The sequence below is a fragment of the Crocodylus porosus genome, unplaced genomic scaffold (assembly GCF_001723895.1).
Source record: "Crocodylus porosus isolate Cpor-Errol unplaced genomic scaffold, CroPor_comp1, whole genome shotgun sequence".
NCBI classification, from domain to species: Eukaryota; Metazoa; Chordata; order Crocodylia; family Crocodylidae; genus Crocodylus; species Crocodylus porosus.
The window spans coordinates 106,582,953-106,607,432 of record NW_017728943.1 but is presented as its reverse complement, the minus strand read 5'-3'; the positions used below and the strand labels follow the sequence as shown (position 1 = coordinate 106,607,432).

The following is a 24,480-nucleotide window of genomic DNA, read 5'->3' as shown; positions in this document are numbered from 1 at the left end:
AAAAAAAAAAAGCCCGCATTCACCAGCAGTAGCAGCTGCCGTTGGGGTCACTGGGACCTCGTGGCGGAGCCTGCCCCCATGCAGCATGGGGCTGGGTTACAGCTGCAGCAGCCTCAGCTGCCTGACAGTGCGCAGAGCCGCACAATGCCCTGGCCACACCCACGCAATGGGGCAGTGGTAGTGTGGGTGCCAGGCAGCTGGGGCTGAGCCCTGCTGCCCTGCACTGCATGGGGGGCTATGCCATGAGGCACTGCAGGGGAGGTGGTAGCCCCTGCAGGGGCTCTGTGCTGCTTGGTGGGGGGGAGGGGCTGTGGCCCCTGTGGGGGGCAGCAAAACAGATAGGTATTTAGAATTCATTTTATTATGATGATAGAGACAGTGGTAGGCTTCCAAATTGCTTCAACACTGTAGATATATCAATAAAACATTGCCCAACTGATTGCTGTCTCTCACTCCCTCTGTATATAGTGGTCTTTTGTTTTACAGAGTGACTTTGGGATTTTTTTTATCAGGGATTTTTCAGTTTTCAAATAGGAAACACCAGAATTCCTGCTGGGAGGCAAGTGGCAGGACCCAGGCAGAAGACCCTGCTCAGATTTGGCACCTTGGACCCAGCTGGAGGTGACTGACCTCCTGGATAACTGGGGCCAGGAGGACATGCTTCGACAGGTCAAAGCAGGCCACCACATTGGGAACATCTTCTGGGCGATAGCTGCCCAGATGGCTGGGCAGGGGGCACACATAGCAGTAGTGCCACACAAAGGCCAACTCTGCAGCCACAGCTCACTGGCAGCTGGCCCAGAGTGGCAGATGCCTCTAGTGACTGTGCAGCCCCATCCAGGTCTGGCAGGTCACAGCCAGGCAGCAGCCCTCACCGCCAGACTGCTGCAGTGGGTACAGGGTGCAGGGAACTCTCAGGGCTGCTTCAGCAGTCCAGCTGGCACAAGGGGTAGTGTCCACAGGTACCAGTTGGCTGGGCCCCAGAAGCTCCTGAGAACAAACAGGCCTGAGCTACTTGACAGGGCAGCTTTTTACACTGCTGGGGACAGCACAGGTGCTGGCCCTAGGCTCTAGCTCCCCCTGGCTGCAGATCCAGGAGGAGCCAGGCAGGGTTATTCTGCCCCACACCAAAGTGCATGTCCAGGCACATGCGCTCAGGCAAAAAGCCCCAGTTTAAATTTGCACCTTTTCTATTTGAGCTGCTGCAAGTGCATGTGCTTGCATGTATGGACATGCCCAGACCAATTTAAGTGATTAGAAACTAGTTTAAATCTGTAACTGAACAGATGTTCAGTGCACATAAACCAGTTTGAAAATGGCTGAAACCAGTTTGAGATACACCTGGTTGAATGTAGTATCAGACTTAACTGATTTGGCACAAACCAGTTTATGCCATGTCTGTCCCAAACCCCTTGCTGGTTTAAGCTAAACCAGATACCCCCAGCATCCCGACATGCTCTCTGGGCTGGGCAGGTTCTATGCTCCACAGCAGTGCTGGTCCCTTCCCTCTGCTTTTCCCTGTGCCCCCCTCTCCCACTCACCACTTACTGCTTAAGCAAAGATCCCTTCCTCACCTCTCCCACAGCATGGACAGTAACCAGCATGCGGTCTGCTAGCTAAAGCTGTGTAAGGCAGAAAGGGCAATGTCTCCTTAGGGCTTTTTGGAGGTAATTAACAGCTCAAATGTTAATGTCCCTGCATTCCTTCCTTCCCAAGAGCTTGTAATAAGCTAGGCTTTGTTTTCTGATGGAGTGTTAAATGCTGATAACAGAGTTGATAAATGCTCTGCTACCAAGAAAGGGGAGGGAAACCCCTTTCTAATCACAGTGTCCTAACAGGACATGGTCATGGTCCTCTGAGCTCCCTGCAAAAGGAAAGGGAGAGCTGCTCTAGCGTCCCCCAGCTTCTAGCCTGAGCTACTGCAGGCATGTGCCAGCATTTCTGGGATGTCTGTCTGGGTTACAAACTGATTTAGCCTAGCCAGGTTAGACTAACCTGCAAAGATTGAATCAATTCAGCTTCAGGTTTTTTGAATGCTTGTCCCTAGCTTAGAAGGGCTGGCTGGGGTACAAGAGTGCTAAAGTATAGAGCCATGCAGCAGGCAGCCCCCACCACTTTAGCACCCTCATGCCCCAGCCAACCCGTTACCATTTACACATGCATTTTAGTGGAGTAAGTAACTGTGCCATAAGATAGTACAGTCCCTAACTACTATCTTACAGTAGAATTAATTAGTTTAAAGAGTCCTAAAACTGGCACACATGTAGAGAGTAATGCTTTACTGCACACTAAACAATCAACTTTGCAGTAAAGGGCATGTGTAGATGCACCCGACTGAGGAAAACAAGAAGGAACTTAGCTTGAAATTTCTTAATATCTGTCACTGAGCATCTGAAGGGTTTATTTTTGTAGAACAAATAAGCTGCTTTTTTCCACAGAGAATCTGAATCCTCTACACGGAAACTTTTTTGTAAATCAAATGAGACATTTGGTAATTCCTGATGTCTCTGACCTCAAGACAACATTATCACATGTGCACAACTTTCTAAAAAAAGTTCCTTACCAAGTCAGCAATACTATTTTGATGAAAGAATTGAGTAAAATATTTCTTACAGTGTAAAACATTAGTACTCTTTGCTTATGAACAAATGTACTTGGGATACAAAGTGCAAACAATCTATGACTAGAAGGAAATATTACTCAATTAATCAACTTTTGGTAAGTTAGTAAAGCAGCCACCATAACTGACACTAATTATGCTGTCAACATTCAGTAGATCTTATCAGTGACTGTGGAAAAAAGCTGCTTCTTTCATTGTTACCTTCGTTTCCTCTTTCCTTGCCGTACCATTGTTATAGTTCCTTTTTATCCTGTGGTGACCAATCAGAGCATCTGTCCCAGCACCAGAATGACAGTCCCTAAAGCTCCCGCGCTGTGGCACCAGCAGAACAAGTGTAGGGAACTAGCAGTGGCAGAAGCAGCAGTAGCCAGGGTGAGGGGAGCATCCAGGATCAGGTACAGCAATTTTATACCAAGGTAACTGTCCACAGTGGAGGTGTCATCTGGTTTACCTATCTTCTGGCACACTTAAAGCTGTACTGACTTTTGTGCGTAAATAGGGCCTTAGGAACACTGATAACATCAAAAGGACTCCTTCTATAGCTTTTATTAGTTGCATGCTTTCATGTTCATTTATAATGGGAAAAGCTATAGCATGCTCTGTGATTAAGGTTGCCTGACACCCCCTTGTAGGACCTTGTTTCACCTTGCTTATAACTGTGTGAAACTGTAATACCTGGAGTTGAAATTTCCCTACTGGGCATCTGACTTAGGCTGAGTATGTGCACGTGCGTGTCTGTGTGCAGGCCCATGCAAGTATGTATACAAATTTCAGCCTAAAAAGGTTCAGCCATTTTCAAGAATGAGACTAAGGAAAATAAAACAAAACATAACATAACATTTTGTCCGCGTTAGAAGATTCTGGTTAGAAGATTGCCCTTCCAATGCTCCAGAATCTCCGTGTTTTGGAGCAATGATTTGTCAGTTGGCAGTGACTGGTGTCTGCATCTGGTATCTGCTTTTCGGTATCTCTGAAAAATCCATCCCCTTTTGGCCAAGTTAGGAACCTTTGAAAAACTGCAACAGCCATACGTTCAAGAGCACCTGCACAGGGTGGGTGGAGAGTGTTGGCAGCTCTCGGCTGCCTACACTCTCCCACCACAAAGCAGATGTTCACTGCTAAACAGTAGCACAAATTAATACCATCTTTGTCACAGCCACAAATTTGAGCACTTGTGGCCCAGCAAGGGGCATACACACGTGCTTGCTCAGCCTTTGTGCCACCATACCATTTTTTATGGTGGCACAAAGGTGACAAAAGGTGATATCTATTCCATCCTCTGATTACTGATCTTCTTCACTGTGCTGTCAGCAATGACTTATGAACTCCCTGGCAAAACTGTCTGGTGGCCTCTAGTACTGGTCCACTATCCCTGCTATCAGTTATTCCAACAGCTCACATATCAGAGGTCTGTTGTGTGAATCTAAAGGTACCAACCCTGCAGAAAGACTAGGTGGGTACCAATACCAAGGCATACATGCTGGAATTTTGTGTTTTCCCATCTGTTTTCAGGAGGGGAGGGGAGAATATGCCTGACCAGTGTGAAATAGAACAACAGAAGCTGGCTGGAAAATTGCGCACAACAGCTAAATTCAAAGAACATTATTAAGAGCACGAAGTCAAGCATTCCAAAGTAAGGAAATGCAAGATTTAAAGTAGCCAGGATTACTTTAGTTTGTCCCCTTTGCATATATGCATCATGATTCAATCTTCAATTACATGATCATATATTATTTTGTACACAAGTTCCACTCAGTTCACAGGATTGAGAGTATTCAAGGAATTATCAGGGTTGTACAGTGCTGGATGCTGTTGTTTGTAGGAACCCTGCCTCATTTGCTGTACAAGTTGGACAGTGTGCAGTGAATAAGGCAAAGGACTGTAGGTAGATAAAGAATGGTCTCATATTCAAGGCAATTGAGTTTGTAGAACCATCAAAGTATAGAAAATTAGGGTTGGAAGGGATGTCAGGAGCTCATCTAGTCCAACCCACAAACCTCCAAATCTGTCCTGAAGAACTGCTGCTCCTTCAGAGTTTTATGTGATAGTAAGTCGCTTATACCAGCCTTTTTTTTTTTAAACAAATGGTCACTAGTTGATCACTAATTGTTCACTAACTCATCAGTTTCTAACTGGCTGGGGTGCTGAGCCCTCACAACTACAATAAAAATCAATGGAACATGTACTCCAAGGATATGAAGTGCTATAGCAGAGGTAGGCAATTATTTCAGGAGGAGGGCTTACTGAGTTTTGGCAAGCCATTGAGGGCCCCATGACAGGCAGCCAGGGGCAGATAAATATTAATTTTCTAAATTTTTCAGGGGCCTCGCAAGCCAGATAGAATGGTGTGGCGGGCTGCATCCAGTCTGCAGGCCACATTTTGCCCACCCCTGTGCTATAGAATGCTAAGAATTCTGAAAAAAATCAGCCTCAAACTGCAAGAGGCAAGGATTTTTGTGGCTGATATCTTTTACTGGACCAAATGCATCATTGGGATAGACTTGGACAAGCTTTCAAAAGTGGTGAACTCTTCTTCCGGTCTGCACTGCATTAAAAATCTTGTCTAAGTTGATCCCAACGATGCAGTTGGTCAAATAAAATATATCACCCACAAAAATCCTTGTGTCGCACATATTTCCAGGATCATCACAGCTACCGCATCACTCCAACACTACAGTTCTCAAACTTGGTGCCTAAAATTAATGGATACTTTTGACCTCTATCCCTCTATGGCCAGTTTTTATTTATTTATTTTTTTAAATTACTGACATAGATCAACAAACTTTATTACTCCTTAACTATTTTGTTATATGGAGTTAAAGTAGGATTATTTCAGGTGTTGGTCTGAAGCAGGAGGAGATAAAGAATATGTCAGCTATCAAGAGAAAGAAAAGCATCAAAGTGAACTCTAGCATATGATTCCCAGTAAAAACATTCAGAAACAGCAATTAAATGTACTGTATTTATTTACTAGCTTCTCTATGATGCTCATGACTGTAGTTTTCAATTTCAACGTGAACAAATTAATCCTCTAACAAAACTGCATAAAAGAGTTGCTGGCAGAGAGCAGTATAAAAGCATGTGGCATTTATAGTTATAGGATGACAGATGTTCTCTTATTTTGATGTTATGTAATAAAGCAATACACATATTCTTTTATTACTCTAATTCAGTGGGTGGTTTTCTGCATTTGATGAAATATCTGGTTCTTAGTTTCAGTCACTTAAACAAAAATTACTGGAAGTTTTAGTCATCTGTGAAATGGTCTTTTGTCCAAATGACTAAGAGTTTCAATCATGTCAGTCTAATGGTTTACCAAAATGAAAGTAACATATACATGAAATTGCAACTAAAGTTTATCTTACATTGTGTTTTCTTTGTGGATATTTTTTTCCTTTCTTCACCTCCTCACACCTACAAAACCCAGCTTCCAGTACTATTGATCTCTTGTTTCTTTCAGAAACTGAAAAAACTAATCACACACTTTTCTAAAGAAATAATTGCATATCATTGAAATTACATGCCATTAAAGGGAAAAACATTGCCATGTTATAGTTCATAGAATCATAGAAAATAAGGGTTGGAAGGGACCTCAGGAGGTCATCTAGTCCAACCTCCTGCTCAAAGCACAACCATCCCCAACCAGATCATCCCAACCAAGGCTATCTAGCTGGGTCTTAAAAACTGCCAAGGATAGGGAGTCCACAGCCTCTCTGGGTAACCTGTTCCAGTATTTTACTGCCCTCCTAGTGAGAAAGTTCTTCCTAATATCTAACCTAAACTTCCCCTGCTGCAACTTGAGACCAACTGATCCTTCTGTCATCTGCCATCAGTGAGAACAGCTTAGCTCCAGCCTCTTCTGAATCCCACTTCAGCTACTTGAAGTCTTCAATTACATCCCCTCTCAGTTTTCTCTTCTCCAGACCAAATAAGCCCAGTTCCCTCATCCTCTGCTCATAGTCATGTGCCCCAGCCCCCTAGCCATTTTTGTTGTCCTCTGCTAGACTCTCCACAATTAGTCCACATCATTTCTGCAGTGGGGAGCCCAGAACTGGACACACTACTCCAGTGCTGGACAGAGGTGAATAATCACTTCCCTCAATCTGCTGGCAACACTCCTACTAATGCAGCCCAATATGCTGTTAGCCTTTTTGGCAACAAGGGCACACTGCTGAGTAATATTCTGCTTACTGTCCACTGTAACCCCCAGCTCCTTTTCTGCAGAGCTGCTGCTTAGCCAGTCTGCCCCCAGCTTCTACCAGTGCATGGGATTGGTCTGTCCTAAATGCAGAACTTTACACTTGTCTTTGTTGAACCACATGAGTTTTCTTTTGGCCCAATCCTCCAATCTGTTGAGGTCTCTCTGAATCTTAACCCTACTCTTCAGTGCATCTCCCAGTCCCCACAACTTGGTGTCATCTGCAAACTTGCTGAGGGTGCACTACTTCCCATTTTCCAGGTCACTGATGAAAATGTTGAACAAAACCAGCCCCAGGACAAACCCCTGAGGAACTCCACCTGATACCATCTGCCAATTAAACATTGAGCCATTGACAACTACTCTCTAAGCCTGATGATCCAGCCAGTTTTCTATCCACTTTACCATCCATTCATCCAACCTGTACTTACTTAGCTTTCAGGTGAGAATGTTGTGTGAGACCATATCAAAAGCCTTGCTAAAATCAAGGTATATCACATCCACTCATCTCTCCATATCCACAGAGCCAGTCATTCAAATATAATAAAGGGCTTAGTCTGTTTGGCTGTGTGTCTGTCTGTTCATAAAGTTTTTGGTCAACTGGGCATGTGCTGCCAAGAGGGTGGGTGGCAATTGACTGGGGAAGATGGTGATTTGCTGAGAAGGCAGAGACGGAGGTGGGCAGGGGTGGAGATGGGCATGCATGCACCCAACAGCTGGCAGGGAGGGGGAGGCATTGGGGATGGAGGGGAGTAGGGAGGGGAGGGGAGGCAGGGAGGTGGGGGGAAAGATGTGGAAGCAGGTCTGGGGAGGGAGCCCCCGTGCCGGTGGTTGGAGGAGGAGGCAGTGATGGTGCAGGGAGTGTTTACATGGCTGGTCCCAAAGGGTAAGCAGTGGGTGGCCATGTAGACACTCCATTATTTAAAATCCATCATTCATGATGAGCAATTGGCTAGTCTAATCATAAAGGCAATCAGAGTGATCAGGCTTGACTTGCCCAAGGTGAATCCATGCCAAGTGTTCCTGATCACCTTCTCCTCCAAGTGCTTAGAATTAGATTCCTTGAGAATCTGCTCCATGATTTTTCCAGGGACGGAGGTGAGGCTAATGAGTCCTCCTTCTTCCCTTTCTTAAAGATAGGCACTATATTTGCCCTTTTTCAGTCATCTGGGTCCTCTCCTGATTGCAATGAGTTCTCAAAGATGATAGCCAGAGTCAATTCCCTCAGCCAATTCCCTCAGCATCCTCAGGTGCAATCCCATGGACTTGTTCGTGTCCAGCTTTTCTAAATAGTCCCTAACCTATTCTTTTGCCACTTTTGACTACTCACCTGTTTCCCAAGCTGTGCTGCTAGGCGCAGTAGCCTGGGAGCTGACCTTGCCTGTAAAGACTGAAGTGAAAAAGGCATTGAGCCTTTAAGCCTTGAGCCTTTTTTGTATTCTCTGTCACTAGGTTGCCTCCCCCATTCAGTAAGGGACCCATACTTTCCCTGACATACATGTAGAAATCCTTCTTGATACCTTTTACATCCCTTGCTAGATGCAACTCCAACTGCGCTTTCACCTCCCTGACTTCATCTTTGCATGCCACCGCAATGCTCTTACGCTCCTTCTTAGTTGTTTCTCCACGTTTCCACTTCTTATAATCTTCCTTTTTGTCATTTATCTCACTGAAGAGTTCCCTGCAAAGACAAGCTGGTTTTCTGCAATACTTGCTATTCTTCCTGCACATTAGGATGGTTTGTTCCTATGCCCTCAGTATGGCTTCTTTAAAGTACAGCCAGCTCTCTTGGCCTCCTCTTCCCCTCAGACTGGCTTCTCAGGTGATTCTGCCCATGAGTTCCCCGAGTGAGTCAAAGTCTGCTTTTCAGAAGTCCAGGGTCCTTATTCTGTTGCACTCCATCCTTCCTTTCTTCAGGATCCTGAACTCAAGCACCTCCTGGTCATTGCTGCCCAAATTGCCATCCACTACTATATTGCCCACTAATTTTTCCCTGTTTTTGAGCAGCAGGTCAAGAAGAGCATAGCTCCTACTTGGCTGCTCCAGCACTTGCACCAGGAGATTGTTTCCAACACTCTACAAAAACTTCCTGGATTGCCTGTGCACTGCTCTATTGCTCTCCCACCAGATATCAACGTGAATACAAGTCCCCCCAAGAGAGATAGGGTCTGTGATCAAGAAACTTCCAGTAGCTGTTTGAAGAAAGCCTCATCCACCACTTCCTTCTGGTCTAGTGGTTTATAGCAGACACCCACCACAATGTCACCCTTGTTGCTCTCCTCTCTGATCCTAACCCAGAGACTTTCAACAGCCTATTTCCAGTTTCATACTGGAGCTTGGAGCAATTATACAGCTCTCTAACACAAAGCTAAACTCCTCCTCCTCTTCTCCCCTGCCTGTCCTTCTTGAACAGCTTATACCCATTCATAACAGTGCTCTATTCATGCAAGCTATTCCACCAAGTTTCTGTTATTCTAATCACATAGTTCTGTGACTGCAAGGTTTTCCAATTCTTCTTGCTTTTTTCCCAGGCTACGCGTATGCATGTTCAGTCACCTATGGTAACTAGCTGATTGCCCTGATTTCTACCCTCCTACTTGCACTTCCTCCAGGTCATCTACTTTCCTGCTTACCTCAGGGCTTTGGTCTCCATCCCCTGGCAAACCTAGTTTAAAGTCTTTCTCATTAGGTTAGTGAACCTGCCTGCGAAGATGGTCTTCCCTCTCTTTGTCAGGTGGATTCCATCTCTTCTTAGCAATCCTTCATCTTGGAACAAGAACCCATGGTTAAGAAGTCAAAACCCTTCTGGTGACACCAACTGTGTAGCCAGGCATGGATCTGAAGGATGTGTTTTCTCCTGCCCGGGCCCTTCCCCATGACCAGAAGGATCTAGGACAACACCACCTGAGCCCCTGTCCCCTTCACCCTTGCACCCAGAGCCCTGTAGTTACTTTTGACCTGCTCAGGGTCTCCCCTGGCAGTATCATTGAGGCCCACATGGATGAGCAGCATGAGGTAGAAGTCAGAGGGCCAGATGAGTCTCAGTAATCCTTCTGTGATATATCAGATTCAGGCTCCAGGCAAGCAGAAGATTTTGAGTCAAAAGCGAGTCTTCAACCACATGTTGCTTCTTCTTGGTGGCAGTGGTCTCGATCCTTCCAAACTTGGTGAGGCCTAGCCTGTCGTCGTCCACCAACAGAACATGCTTGTGACAGGGGGCTATTCCTGGGCCTGTCCAACATTAGCCTGGTCCTCTGTTTCTGGGCTAACCACCCTCCTTTGTCTGCCACACCTTGATGGAATAATAATTATGATGTTACTCAGGTAAGAGGCTACCCATTTACTACACCAGGGGTTGCTATCTACTGCTCTGAACATTGGTGGGGCGGGGGGAGAAGAGATGCATACTATCATTTTTAAACATTATGTTTTTTATGGAAATTTTTAACTAAAATAATCCCTGGTGAAGTAATTGGGATAGTTACTAAAGGTATTTTAAAAAATCCTGGAAATTCTCTCTTTTGATTTAGTAGGCTGACTAGTATTCAAACCTACTAATTTATTTTAAACCATGTTCCTAACAAAACTGAAACCTGCCTAGACACACTTAAACCGGAAGCAGAACTTCACCACGCTGTTTACATCACATCAGGATTAAAAACAAATTAAAATGGCTCAAATCTACAGGAATCAATCAATGCTACTGAAATCAGAATTAGGCCCTTATCCATACTGTTTTTGAAATGGGACTATCTGGCTGCAGGTAATAGAGCAGCCACTCTGGCTGACCACATAACACTGGACTACAGCCAGTTATGTCCCCTCATCTTGGGTTAGAATGGTAGGAAGGATACCCTTATTGATAGGGCATTAGACTGTGACTTAAACAACCTCAAATCAATTCTTAGCTCAGCCACCATCCTTCTCTTCTGTAACTGTGCGCTAGTCACTTCAATGACCCTGCATTTCAGTCCCCCATCTGCAAAGAACAATGCCCTTTGCTCAGATATGTGTAGATGAGGGACATATAAGCAGACACATAAGATGAGGAAAAGGAAAGGGCCTTTGGCATTTTGTCATCTACTAGTATAAAAAGTAACAGAAAGGAACAAAAGCAATTGAAAAGGCTTGCGTATTCTCATTCACTTACTTTTCTGGTTTTAGATCCCTGTAAATAATTCCAAGACTATGGAGGTGATCTAAAGCCAAGGCCAGCTCAGCTAAGTAGAACTTGACGTCCTCTTCTGTAAACATTACCTAGCCAGAAACAGAAGGACAAGTTTATTTATGACATGGTAAGAGACTGACTTGCTTTAAGCAACCACAGGGGAGAATCTCTAACTCTGAAATGCCAGAAGGACCAGAAGATAAGATTCACTCTGCCAGTATTTGTCTGAAAGCATATAAGCCATTTTTATCAGGTCCTCATTTCTTACAAAGCAAAAATGTATTAATTCTTTCTATCCCTTAAAACATGCTTCTTTCATTCTTCTTTCTGGTATGCTTAGACAATATCACATACTTATTAACATTCAGGCCTGATCCTATGGCCGTTGAAGTCGACAGGAAAATTTGTGAGTTTACAGCAAGATCCTTAGAGAATGTCTATATTACTTCCACTGTAATTTTGTGCTTGCTGCTGAGTGGATTCCTCACCCCCACCCGTGACTCTCACGCCACATGCACCAAATCCAGAAATAAGGCCAAAAAGCTGCCTTGAAAGTGCCTTCCCAACCCCAACACCACTGTGCTCAAACTCCCTCCAGAAGGCTTCCCTACCTTATTTCCACATTTGGTTTGTGATTTGATGGGCATAGACATACTTTTGGGCAGCACACACAAGAGCACTAAATATACCCTTGATACCTGCATGTATTTTTAGTTCGCTAAAATCTCAACATTTCATTCACAAATTCCCATAAACTGAGATGTGGACCTGTTCTGAATGAAGATGAATTTACATGTATGGCAAAGTGGGGCTCCGTGCCTAGCCACAGTGCTAGGTTCCCCACTTGCCTTTGGGCACACCACCCACCTGACTCACTTGCCATGCCTTGTTCTTAGTTAATTAATAGTTGCTAATTAAGGCAGAAGGCTGCCCATTTGTGCCCAGGGGGTGCTATCTGTGGCTCCGTACCTCCCTTACACCACAGTCCATGCCTCACTGATGGCATCCTGATGTTACAATGTTCCCGGTGTACAGCCAGACCAAGCTTAGACCTTGTCGTCAGGCCTCAGTCACAGACACATTCATACCGCCCTCCTCTCACTAGGGCCTCTCACACAGGGTCTCTTTCATGTGTCGACAACTTATTCTGCCTTGCTCCCTTTTGAAGCGGGCCCCTTAGGCCATAGGCTTAGATAGTCTATTTCTTACGTGGCAGATGTACTGTCTTTTGGGCCTTTCCCATGACCCTCACCAGGGTAGTGGCCAGCCAATTACCTGTCTGGGTCTAAGCTTGCTCTGGCTCCTTCCAGGGTCAACTCTGTATATACATATGTAAGCACACTGGGCTTTCAGCCCTCTGGTTTCCCACGCCCCCCCCTTCACTGGGGCTCCTCATCTCCAACCCCTCACTGGGACTACTCATCTCTGCCCCCCTCACTTGGGGCATTAGATCTCCACCCCCCTCACTGGGGCCACCTCCTCACTCGGGGCTCTACACCTCCCCCTCACTCAGGGCCATGGGGGCTCCCCTTCCCAATTGGTCTCAGGTGGCCATAGCTGTGCCTGGCCCCAACTACCTTTTCTCAGGGTCTTGCACCCCCCACAGGGCTCAGGTGCCTGCAGCCATGCCTGGCCCCCACCACTGCCAGGCAATATTGCTGCCTGGGCTGCCAGTAGCAAACTGCCCTGTTTATATGGGCGGTGAGAGCTCTAAAATGGCCACCACAATTAAGCACCTGCTGGCTGCTTGGCCCCAGTCTTAAAGTGGCAGGCACCAACAGTGCCCTGCCACACACCTTCCCCCTTTAAATGGTATATGGGGGATGTTTCCCCTGCTGCTCCTCCAAGCAGGCTCCCCTCAGAGCCTGTGAGAGACCTAAAGCGGTGAGCACCCCAGAGGTGCTCCGCCACACACCTCCCCCCTTAGAATGAGATCTGGGGGGCTTCACTTGGATGCCTTCCCTGCTGGGCTCTGCCCCAGCCTGCTGCAGCTCCTGCCACGTGATGAGCACCCCAAAGGTGCTCAATATGCTTTCTGTTTTAGAAATTAAACAATGGCACTCTGTAGTGGACGGTTACACCCTTGTCTGAATGTGGACAGGACTGCCTACGAGAGCCTCATAGTTAGCTTCCCACTGGCCAGCTTCCAGTGGGAGGATCTTGGCTACATGCTGATTTTATGGAAATGGGAGATTCCTCCCTAGCTTGCTCCTGCAGCCATAAAGCTGAGGGAAAGCAAAACCTTGAAGGCATCTGAACCCCAAGCCTCTGGGGTTGGGCCTGCACAAAGGATGCCTGCCAAAAGACCTGGGAGTATCTGAAGACCCAGGCTGAAAAGTCTGGGGTGGAGAATACTTGCCAGTAGTAGGGCCACATATGGTTCTTGAACGATTCAAAGGATTTGGAACTGATCTGGCTAATTTGACCTGAGGCATGCAAAATTTTCCATTAAAAAGTCCTCACAAACTGAAAGGGAGGGTGTCATGGCTGGCCCAGTGTCTCAGTACCTCCATGCTTGGTGCCAGTTCCCTGTGGAGTTTTTGGAGGGGAGGGTGCTGGAGCTTGCTCTGGCCCCTCTGAGTGTTGGTCTGGTATTGCAGTACCTTTAGGTCTGGTGCTTGCTCCCTCCTGGGGGAGCAACTGCCAGTGTTCTTTTAAGGGCCTCGTACACAAGAAATGTCCCTATCAGTATGTTTACCCCATATGGTCATCTGTTTTATAGTCATGCTCAGTGTTGGCTGCACTTAATCAACATCATAGTTTGTTTCCGTTATTGAGCACATGCTGCATTTGGCAGCAGTTTAATGACAGACAGTGTATTTAATGAGTTTTCCTTGTATGCAGTTACAAGATGAGGGACTTTTCCCCTCATGCTGACTTAGGGGTGGGGGGAGCACCTCCTCTTGTATTTGAGTAAATATGGTATTTTTTCAACCTATAACTAAAGGGTCATTAGAAAGTTTGTATATATGTAACGGTGCAGGAATATAAGAATACACACTGGGCATAGAAGCATAAATATCACATGTAAAAGTAAATAGAACAAGCCACCTCAATAAATATTTATACTACATACATGACCAAGAATTACTCAGCATAGTAGTGACTAGAAAAGTCCATTGCTGAAAAAAGCTGAAATATTCAAAAGCTCAGATTCAGAATTGTAGGAAACTTGAAACAGAAACTGAAGAACAAGAGATAGATAGAAAAGTTAAATAATCCTGATTAAGAATACTACTACATGGGCCATAAAGCATCAGGATTTTGAACTGAAGACCTTGTTTTAAAAAAAAGGTTAAGCATAAAAATAAATATACTTCACCTAGGATATGCAATTTAAGCAAGAAAGGAAAGCAAAGGAAGGGAGGAAAACAACTAATCTCTGTCTACATATCCTATGGCAGTTATGCATTGCAGGATGACAGAATAATACATTCAGCCAAAGCTTTTCAGACTCACATATTGTAATACAATGCACTTTGATCTAAATCCAGTTAAGTCAATGGGAGTAGAATCAGTTATCCAATTAGGAAATCATAACTAACACACTTTTTTTCTATAATGTTTTCTGCCACATTATCTTGGCAGAGAAGAACCAATAAGTAGAGATCAACAAGATGTAACTAAGAGTTGTAGACCTTGAAATTCAATTCATATTGAGAAATACCACGGTGCTGGGACTAATGCTTGAAGGCCAAAGGTCAAGAGAAGCCAGTACATCACTATGAGATGCACTCAGGAAGAAGGTGCAGTTTTTAGAGTTGAACATAAATCTGAGGCTAGCATTTAGGCGTTGAAAAAAACCTACTTTATCTGACTTATAGTTCTTTACCTGTTCAGAATTTATGATTTCACTTTGGAGGCAAGATATGGTATCTCTCCTACCAAAGATGAGATGATTTGTATAAGCCAATAGATTGTGGCCATTAAAAATTGCTTTCACCACAAACTGGAGACCTTTACCTTTCTTAAGATACATTTATTTTTGTTCTCTTTAGTACTTTTTTCATTTAAAAAAGCCTTGCTGCTGTGTTTAAGATGTCTACATAACACTGTAAGTATTGTTCTCTGTGCAGTTATCTACCTGGGATTAAACTCCTTCACTCCAACAAGCAAGACTTGTTCTCGCCATCTTTATTCCACCCACAATTCCCTGACTCAGTTACAGTAGATACAGTAAAGCTCCTATCAGGATGCCATTTTAAAATTCATATCATATTTTAAAGATCTAGCTTTAGATCTAATTGAGCATTTTCCACACCACAGAGTGAGCGAAGAGCTGGGACAAATTACTCAGACATTACTCCAATGCCATCACAGACAGAATTCATACTAGATCAGAAATGACTCCTCAAAGAGCCTGGGGAGGATATTGGATGCCCTGGAGTTTAACTGATAGGGTCACTGTGGCAAGCCAGTAGGTGGTGCTCCTGTGCTGAGCCACCCACCTCACTGTACCTGACCACCTTCCAGGCTCCAAGTGCCTCCGTGGGGCTGCCTCACGTCTGGCCAACCCCCTTCCTGGAGCACGCCCGCTAGCCTGGGGATATTGCTGCCACCACCCAAGGTCTGACCTGATCCTGGCTCTGTGCCCCCTGGGAAACGCAGGTCTAGTTATCCCTGAGGGTACCCAACCCACTTCAAGAACTCAGTCTGAAGCACAAATAGTGGTCTCCCTTAGTCAGCCGAACCAAGGGTACCCCCAAGCATAATCTAGACCCACTCCCAATAAGTCTCCCATGCTAGGTACAAAGGAGAACTTTATTGGTTACATGGAGTAGGTTTGGAATAGGATACAGAGTACAGCAATATCAGAGAAATCCCATAGAGCAAACTGGCATGGCTGGGTAATGTCTGAGTAATTTGTCCCAGATCTTCTCTCACTCTGTGGTGTGGAAAACGCTGAGTTTCCTCAGGAATGTATCCAACTCAGTTTACCTAAATGAGAGGGGATGTCTGCTCTCTGCAGGGCACATGTTAATCAAATTGTCACAGAACACAGTTTTTGGGGAGAGAAAGAGATGGCATTCTCCCACAGTCACAACTGCAGGTATGTAGCTGTGGGGCTAGCTCTGAGGCAGAAACCAGATAGCTGAGCAACAGCGCCAGGCGACGGAGACAGCTGTTTCTGCAGAACTAGTTGGGCAGGAAGGATAATGCTATAGCCCTAGGTGATGGTCTTGGGAGCTATCTCCTTTTTCCGGTGGTCAGTAGTGCAAGTCAGAGCTGCTTATGGTTTGCTTCTCTTGACAGCTAAAGCATCTTTCACCATGTCTTCTGGAGCAGAGACGGAAAGGACTGGAATCTCAGGAGCAGACGGAAGCAGAGGTGATCAACTCTGATGCTGCTGCACCTGAGCAAGTGAGCATGAAAAGCAGCAGGTCAGCAGCTGTGACAAGAAAACTTCTGGCCCCACAGGGAGTAGATCTACTCCTGGCAGCTGTTACAGGAGACAGCATTATCTCTGCTCTCCAGGCCATTGCCCAGTTTCCCCGCTCAGCTGCTACAACCTGCACCTTAGGTTAGACCTCATGGTTGGGTCCACTTTCCACCCTTATTGGCAGTGGTTCCCTCCAGCAGTCAGACCTTCCTTGCTCCCTTGTGCTGCACATTACATTTGTTGTGGAGATGGAAGGGACCTCAGGAGGTCATCTACTTCAGCCCCCTGCTCAAAGCAGGACCAGCCCCAACTAAATCATCCCAGCCAGAGCTTTGACAAGTTGAGCCCTAAAAAACTCCAAGGATGGAGATTCCACCACCTGTCTAGGTAACCTTCTCACCTAAACCCCCTAACCATTTTCACTGCTCTCCACCAGACTCTCTCCAGCTTGTCCACATCCTTTCTATGGTAGGGGGCCCAAAACTGGACACAGTACTCCAGATGTGGCCTCACTAGTGCAAAACAGAGCAGAATAATAACTGCCCTCCATCTGCTGGCAACACTCCTACTAATGCAGCCCAGTATGCTGTTAGTCTTCTTGGCAACAAGGCCACACTGCTGACTCGTATCCATCTTATTGTCCACTGTAACCCCTAGCTCCATTTCTGCAGAGCTGCTGCTTAGCCAGTCAGTCCCCAGGCTGTAGCAGTGCATGGGATTTTTCCATCCTAAGTGCAGGACTTTCCACTTGTCCTTGTTGAACCTCATGAGATTTGTTTTGGCCCAATCTTCTAATTTTTCTGGGTCACTGTATCCTAGGCTTAGTCTCCAGTGTATCTACTACACTCCCCAGCTTAGTTTAATCTGTGAACTTGCTGACGGTGCACTACATTAACAATCTGGAAGATGGGATGAAGATATTAAACAAAACCAGCCCCAGGACTGACCACTGGTGCAATTCACTTGATACCGGCTGCCAGCTAGACATTGAGCCATTTATTACTTACCAGTTGAGCCCAACAATCCAGCCAGCTTTCTATCCACCTTAACAGTCCATTCATCCAACCCATACTTTCTCAGCTTGCTTGCAAGAATGCTGTGGGAGTTGGTATCAAAAGCCTTGCTAAAGTCAAGGTACGTTATGTCCACTGCTTTCCCCACATCCACATAGCCAGTTGTCCCATCATGGAAGGCATTCAGGTTCACTAGGAATGACTTGCCTTTGGTGAATCATGCTTGACTGTTCCTAATCATCTTCTTCTCCAAGTGCTTAGAAATGGTTTCTTTTGAGGACCTGCTCCATGATTTTTCTGGGGACTGAGGTGAGACTGACTGACCTATAGTACCCTGGATCCTCCTTCCTCCCTTTCTTAAAAATGGGCACTATATGTGCCTTTTCCCAGTCATCCAGGACCTCCCCTGATCACCATGAGTTTTTAAAGATAATGGCCAGTGATTCTGCAATCACATCAGCCAACTCCCTCAGCACCCTTGGATGCACTGCATCCAGCCCCATGGACATCCAGCTTTTATAAAGAGCCCCATACCTGTTCTGTCACCAGTGTTGGCAGTTCATCTTCTGCTCAAACTATGCTACCTGGTGCAATAGTCTGGGAAGTGACCTTGCCTGTGAAGACCATGGTAAAAAAGGCATTGGAGTACTTCAGCCTTTTCATTATCATCTATCACTAGGTTGCCTCCCCCATTCAGTAAGGGTTGCACACTTTCCCTGACCTTCCTCGTGTTGTTTACATACCTGTAGAAACCCTTCTTGTTACCCTTTACGTCCCTTGCTAGCTGCAACTCCAGTTGTGCTTTGACTTTCCTGACTTATCTCTGCATGCCTGAGCAATATTCTTACACTCCTTCCAATTTGTTTGTCCAAGCTTCTGCTTCTTTTTGTTAGTTTAAAAATTAGTTTCCTTTTATGACTGCTAGTTCTTGTACTGTGAGAGATAGTAAATAATAAATCCCTATATATTTTCTCTTCAACATTTAATATTTTGTACACCTTTTTCATGTTCCCCCTCAAGCATCTCTTTTTTTAAACTGAAGAGGCTCAGTCTCTTTAGTCTCTTCTCATACGAAAGCTTTTTCATACCACTAATCATCCTTGTTGCCCTTCTCTGTCTCTTCCCATCTTCTACTAGCAAGAGGCAATGTCAAGGTTGATCTGTAAGTGAAAAGACTGTAATACTTTTTCCAAAAAATAACTATTTACTATGACTACTCTCTGTAAATTTAAAAAATCACCTTTTAGGTTAGAGCAATGATTTCGAAATCTGGTTTGCATTATTCACATGCACCTTATCCCTCTCTCCCCTCCTGTAACTCCCTTCACTTTGGAGACCCACACTCCCATCTACATTTTTACACACAGGGTGCATTTACACGTGATGTTTACTGTGGAACTGGCTAATTAGCTCCACAGTAAAACTAGTACATTAATTAACTCTGCCATAGGGTAGTACTGCCAGACAAGTACTAACTTACAGCAGTGCACATGTAGACACTGACAGGACTGGCTAAGGCATGAGGGTGCTTCCGTGTGGGTCTGCCTGCCAGCTAGCCCTCGCACTGTAGCACCCTCATGCCCCAACCAGCCCCTCTGCCGTATGTCGAGCTAAATTAGACCAGCCCCAGGCAGGCAGGCTGACCCCTGGGGTCCCCTGTCAGCTGGAGTTGCCCTGTCCTGGCTCAACATGCTGCAGTCCCAGGTGCACAGTCCAATGTGATGCCTGGGAGCAATAAACTCTGGCACAAACTGCCCCAGAGTTTATTACTTTACTTTAATAGCACGTGTAGACACACCCACTCTTACGCTCATTAAGGGTCCGATTCTGTCGTATCAGTCATGGTGGCCATGCTTAATGAGAATGTGAATGATATCTGTGTAGGCTTCGCAAGGGGTGTAAGAAGGCATCTAATTCTGTGGATCTGTTATTTAATATAAAAATGCATATTGTCATGTTCTGACATCAAAACAAATCAGTGGGACCCTCACTCAGGATGGTTATTGTCTGGCTGCGGCAAACATTCCCTATGCACCCCTAGTAATGTAGCTCAGCCAGTGATGTTTGCAGCTGAGCAAGGAAACTGGGAAGTGCCATCGAGATCAAAAGTAGCAAGAGCAAGCGGGAGAAAAGTGGCAAACATAAATGCTGAGCAGAGAAGTAAGAAGTATCTTAAGGGATATTTCATATAAGTGGTTGATTGAAGTTTTGTACAGCATGTAAGGCTCATGTGGATTTCAAGTAAAAACCAAACTGATAAACTATCTTGAGAGTGCTTTGCATAAATGGAAGCTGCAAGCAATTGAATCTGAAGTAGGAAAAAACCTAAAGCATAAAAAATGTTAAGTGAGAGACAGAAGGACAAATGCTGCATAGGATAGAAATTTACCCACTGACAGAGGCTTCTTGCACCACTAGTGTTTTACTTCACATCTTAGAGAACCCTACTATGAAAATTGATTTGGAAACCTTCTTGAAAAAGCACAGGTGCCATACACTGGGTTGATCAACTGAGATAACTGTCCTAGTTAAGAGTCTGGAATGTACATGGATGACCTGGAAGAAGGGCTGAAAGATTGCCCTAGGCTCTGAATTGTTGCAGATGAGACAACACATGCTGAAGGCTACTACTTTCTAAAAAATGTAGTAGTACCGTGATATTTTTTTACAGACACTTTGCACTAATGGAGCAACAGAAGGACATTTGGAATGTAAGCCTCTTATAATTGTCTGGCTATGTTTAGCAACAGTGAACTTCAACACAGTGAGTCAGCCAGGGGTAAAAACAGTTCAGAAATATGGTATTCCCTTGGAAAAATTACTGGTTGCATTATTGGTGATAGTAGCATATATGACCGAAACTTTGGGAACAAAGTCTCCAAGTTCTGTGCCTGACTTCAGACTACCACAGCTAATGACCTCTCTGCAAATGAAAATGTGGTGATAAAGAAAGCCTTTACAGGGAGCAGTACGAAAACCTGAATTTACATGTATGATGTTTCTACTTTTCCCAATCTGCTGCAATTTCAGGATGTGCCAAATGCTTGCTCCCCATCAAATCAAATATTTTGACCTTGTATCGGTAAATGTTTTTGATGTCATTTCCATATCTGAAGATAACACACTGGTAAAATTTGAGTTCAGTAGGTTCCATGTTGCAATTTACAATATGAACTGCTTAAACATTATTGGGTTTTTGGATGACTCGGATGATTGCTTTCCAATGCTGGGTGTTATTGCTTTGGCAAGTCTATCAGCGCCCATTGACACTGTGGGCTGAGAGAGATTTTTTTCCCCTTACAAAGATGTCTTACAAAATGTCAGATGTAGAACTGATGATGACAACTTCACAGTGTATGACATGTAGTTTCAGAATCAAGGAAGACACTAATTGCAAGTACAAGCTGCCATTAATTTTGATAAACAAACTAACAGCTAACCTTTTTATTAGCCAATGATTTTAGTTGCGCACAAAAGTGATGGTATTAATAACAAATACTGTATTATTTAAAAGCAGCTCTGTATGCCGATATAGTGAAAACTATCTAACTGGTGACCTTTCTATGAATATTATTTTCTCTCACAACGCTGTCAATAATCTACCAACAATTATTGTACCAAAATCATAGCCTGTACTGTGACCAGTGCAAAAGCCTTTTTTGTTGCAGCCCCTGTCTATATCCTGTCTCTCTTCCTCATTCTTTCTCTTTTTAGAATTCACCTGAAAATAATTCTTTTCCTGTGTGCATGTCTGAACTTTCTCATCTCTGCTGTCTTTTGTTATGTAACTATCATGCTATAGGTTTTTAATTGTAAAGCAGTGTGGAATACTGTCTGTATCAAATGTTCTATACGGGCTAAAAGGTGCGGTATTATGAATGATGTACTTTTAACAAAAATTAAAAGTAACAGAGGAAATGAGAACCAGGATTCTGGATCAGTCTTAAATTAGAGAAAGATCACTGAAGTTGAAGGATTAGTCACCATCTCTTTTCAGGTTTGAGCAACATATTATTGAGACAGAAGAAAAAGATCAGGGCTAACAAGCTGAGGCATGGTATCATAAGTCTCTCAGCGCTCCTTTCATGGGACTTGACAGCTTTGCTGTGCCCTGCCCTGACAGTGCCTCCAGAGGACCTTGTGCAGACACAAAGCAGATTAAATCCTTGCCTTACTGAAGTCAATGGGAGTTTTGGCACTGAGATCAGTGGGACCAACATCTTGCCCATCATGATTCTGTATTAATTCCCAAGGTTTCAGAAACAACCCAGGGAGGAAGGCAATTAGCTGGTTAACTAAATGAACCTTGTTGCAATAAGGTCAGCAGACTGAGGAGAGAACTGGACAAGGAGATGGGAATTTTACTCACTGGAAGTCAGGATAGTGAATGGTAGGGAAATATAAGGGGTACCTTATCATTCAAAACTTGTCCCTGCCACACACAGTCATCTCAAGCATGAGCATCCCCAGGTAGAGAATCTGGCTGGGTACTTCTACTCTCTCCCCATTACAGCCTGCCCACGCATCTTGCTAGCAAGCCTGGGGTTATGCTGCTAAGAAGCAGCAAACAATGACTAGCCATTATGTGAGGCAGCACTCTACAAAGTTACATGATGTAAACACAAGTATTAAATATGCTTAGAGAAATTATAACATATTATAGCTTTAATTCAGTTATATTACAATGGAGACCCCCCCACCAGAGGTCCACTCACCTCCGTCAACCTCATTTGCATTTTGAAAATCCAGAACATTTTTTTTTTGAATTCTCACACAAATCTATGGGCTTACCTCTTTAGAGAGCCGTGTGAAAAGGTCCCCTCCCCGCAGGAAATCTAGTATTAGATATAACTTCCCCTCTGTTTGAAATGCTGCATTAGAAAAGGATGGAAAGATTGGAAGTCTTAATCATTACACAGTCTCCAAAGCATGTATATTATTGACTAATTCCACACTGTCCAATCTATAATTCTGCTATTGTTTTAAGCGGTCACATTTTTTAAATAAATCATTTAGCTTCTCTACCAAACTGTGCAATTTTGCCTAGGCCACAAGGAATAATCTAACATTAGCTGGGAGGTAGACGTATATTACTACAATTTTTTCCCCTCCATTCCTAGTATCTGTAGGTATAATACCACTTTACAATGAGTAGAGGGAAGGAAGAAAGAGAGCTGGGCACAGAAGGCACTAAAACTGTAGAAGGGAGCTTTGCCTATTCAGAAAGTTCACATAAGTCCCTTAGCACTAACAGTGGGACTCTTCAGTTGGGCTGACACAAGCAATTGCAGGCATGAAGCTGCTTTTAATAAAGCAAGCCGTTACATTCATTTACAGACATTTTAATCACTTAGTGTTTATTAGTAACAAGTTTTAATTATTAGATGCTCTGGTTTCCTATGTTTTTCCTGATGGTGGATGATGGGATTGCTATATTCGTATTTGTTATCCTATTAGCACCTCCTGACAGCACATTAGCATCACATTACACTTTATATCTAATATACTTTCACAGAGGAGGAGCCAAGACCTCCATCTGCTGAAATTTTCCAAAGAAACAAGGACTAGAAAATAATTTTTCATACCAGTGACATACCTGCAATAAGTAGAAATGGAGTGGTACCGAGTAGAGGATAGTTATGTGAAACAATAACACATCTGGTTACAATTCCCTCCACCCCACAAACTGAAGAGTAAATGAAAATGCTATTATTTTTATATTTACCATAATGAAGCTTGACTATGAAAGGATGGTTCACTTCTGCCAAAATATCTCTCTCCATTTTTGATCGTACCCGATCCCGAACTATAAAGAAAGAACAATAAGAATAACAATAGATTAAAAGGTGTCATGGTCCACTAGATAGAAAATGGGGCTGAAGTTCAGGAGACCTGGTTTCTATTCTGGACTCTTGAGAGTAGCCTGCTGTGTGACCAGTCAATTCACCACTCTGAGCCTTTGTTTCCTTACCCATCCTCTTGTCTGTCTCATCTAAGTAAGCAGTGAGCTCTTCAGAAGAGGGCTCTGTCTGTTTTTGTCTGTCTTTCTGTTTGTGTACTGCCTACTGCAATGGGGCACTACTGTATTCCAAACACCAAGGAGAATATTATGTTTAATGTTCAGAGATTATGTTAATGTTCAGAGATTATGTTAATATAAAAAAGTAAACCTATATAAAATTTAGCATCCCTCTTAAAAAATAAATACATTAAGCATAACAGCAACCATGCCTGCCAGGTTAACCTTGCATGAATTTAAATGGGCTTGTTACACCATGCTGACATTAGCAGTAAAGGTGACTCACTGTATACCACTCTTTAGATCTGTTATTTTAAATCTCGCAATCAAAAATAATCATTAAAGAGAAAAGTCAGCAGCTGAGGTAAGAGGAGCAGGTATTACTTCCACGTGCAGGGGTAATTACTATGGGGGCAAAAACAAGAGTGATGATTTCTGGTTCAAATGAATGGAGAGTAAGAGGAAAACATAATTAGAGGTTCACCGGGTGCAAACTAATCAAAACTGAAACTGAAGATTGGGTAGCAGCTGCACTTAGCAGACTGCTGAGGCACCAAGATGGCTTGCAGTTTCCAGACTGAGGTCTCTTGATCATCATCATTTTTTTTCTTGATTACAGGTTTTATTCTTATTTTTCCAGATGCCACATTATCAATTCACTTCTCAGCCAGAACATCCACTGTGCATGTTGTTAGGCTATTTTAGACAACAATGCATGCTATCTTCTTGTGCTGCAGTTGTCACATGCGTGTGCCTGAAGTATGTTGAAAAGTGGGAGACTTCATCAACCAAGTCATGACTGTACCCCAGTGCAATTCAGCCAAGTAAGTATGGTCTTGAAATCCTCATTTGCTAATCAGGCTGGTCCCTCAATACAAAAGGCAGGGCAGATTTGCACCATATATAACAACTAAATCAGCCTGTAACAACTGTATAACCTAAGCTTTTATAAGCAGAGGGTTTACTTCATTGGATGTGCCCCTCCCTGCATACAAGCCATTTTTTAGTTAAAATGAGTTACAGTGGTTGCAGCTACACTTTCATTAATGTGCCATAATTACAGCTCATAAAGTTTAATACTT

The 24,480-nt window shown here is 44.0% G+C and overlaps 1 protein-coding gene across 2 annotated transcripts in view; it reads right to left on the bottom strand.

Annotated features, from left to right (window-relative positions):
- Nucleotides 1–24,480, bottom strand: part of RPS6KA2 (ribosomal protein S6 kinase A2) — a 537,755-nt gene that overhangs the window by 148,675 nt on the left and 364,600 nt on the right. For both annotated transcript variants that reach the window (XM_019549973.1, XM_019549974.1), the window contains 3 exons: nt 23,105–23,185; nt 22,171–22,250; nt 10,969–11,075 (listed from right to left, as the gene is read on the bottom strand). In XM_019549973.1, coding sequence (XP_019405518.1) covers nt 10,969–11,075; nt 22,171–22,250; nt 23,105–23,185 — 268 coding nt within the window. The remainder of the gene's footprint in view (nt 1–10,968; nt 11,076–22,170; nt 22,251–23,104; nt 23,186–24,480) is intronic.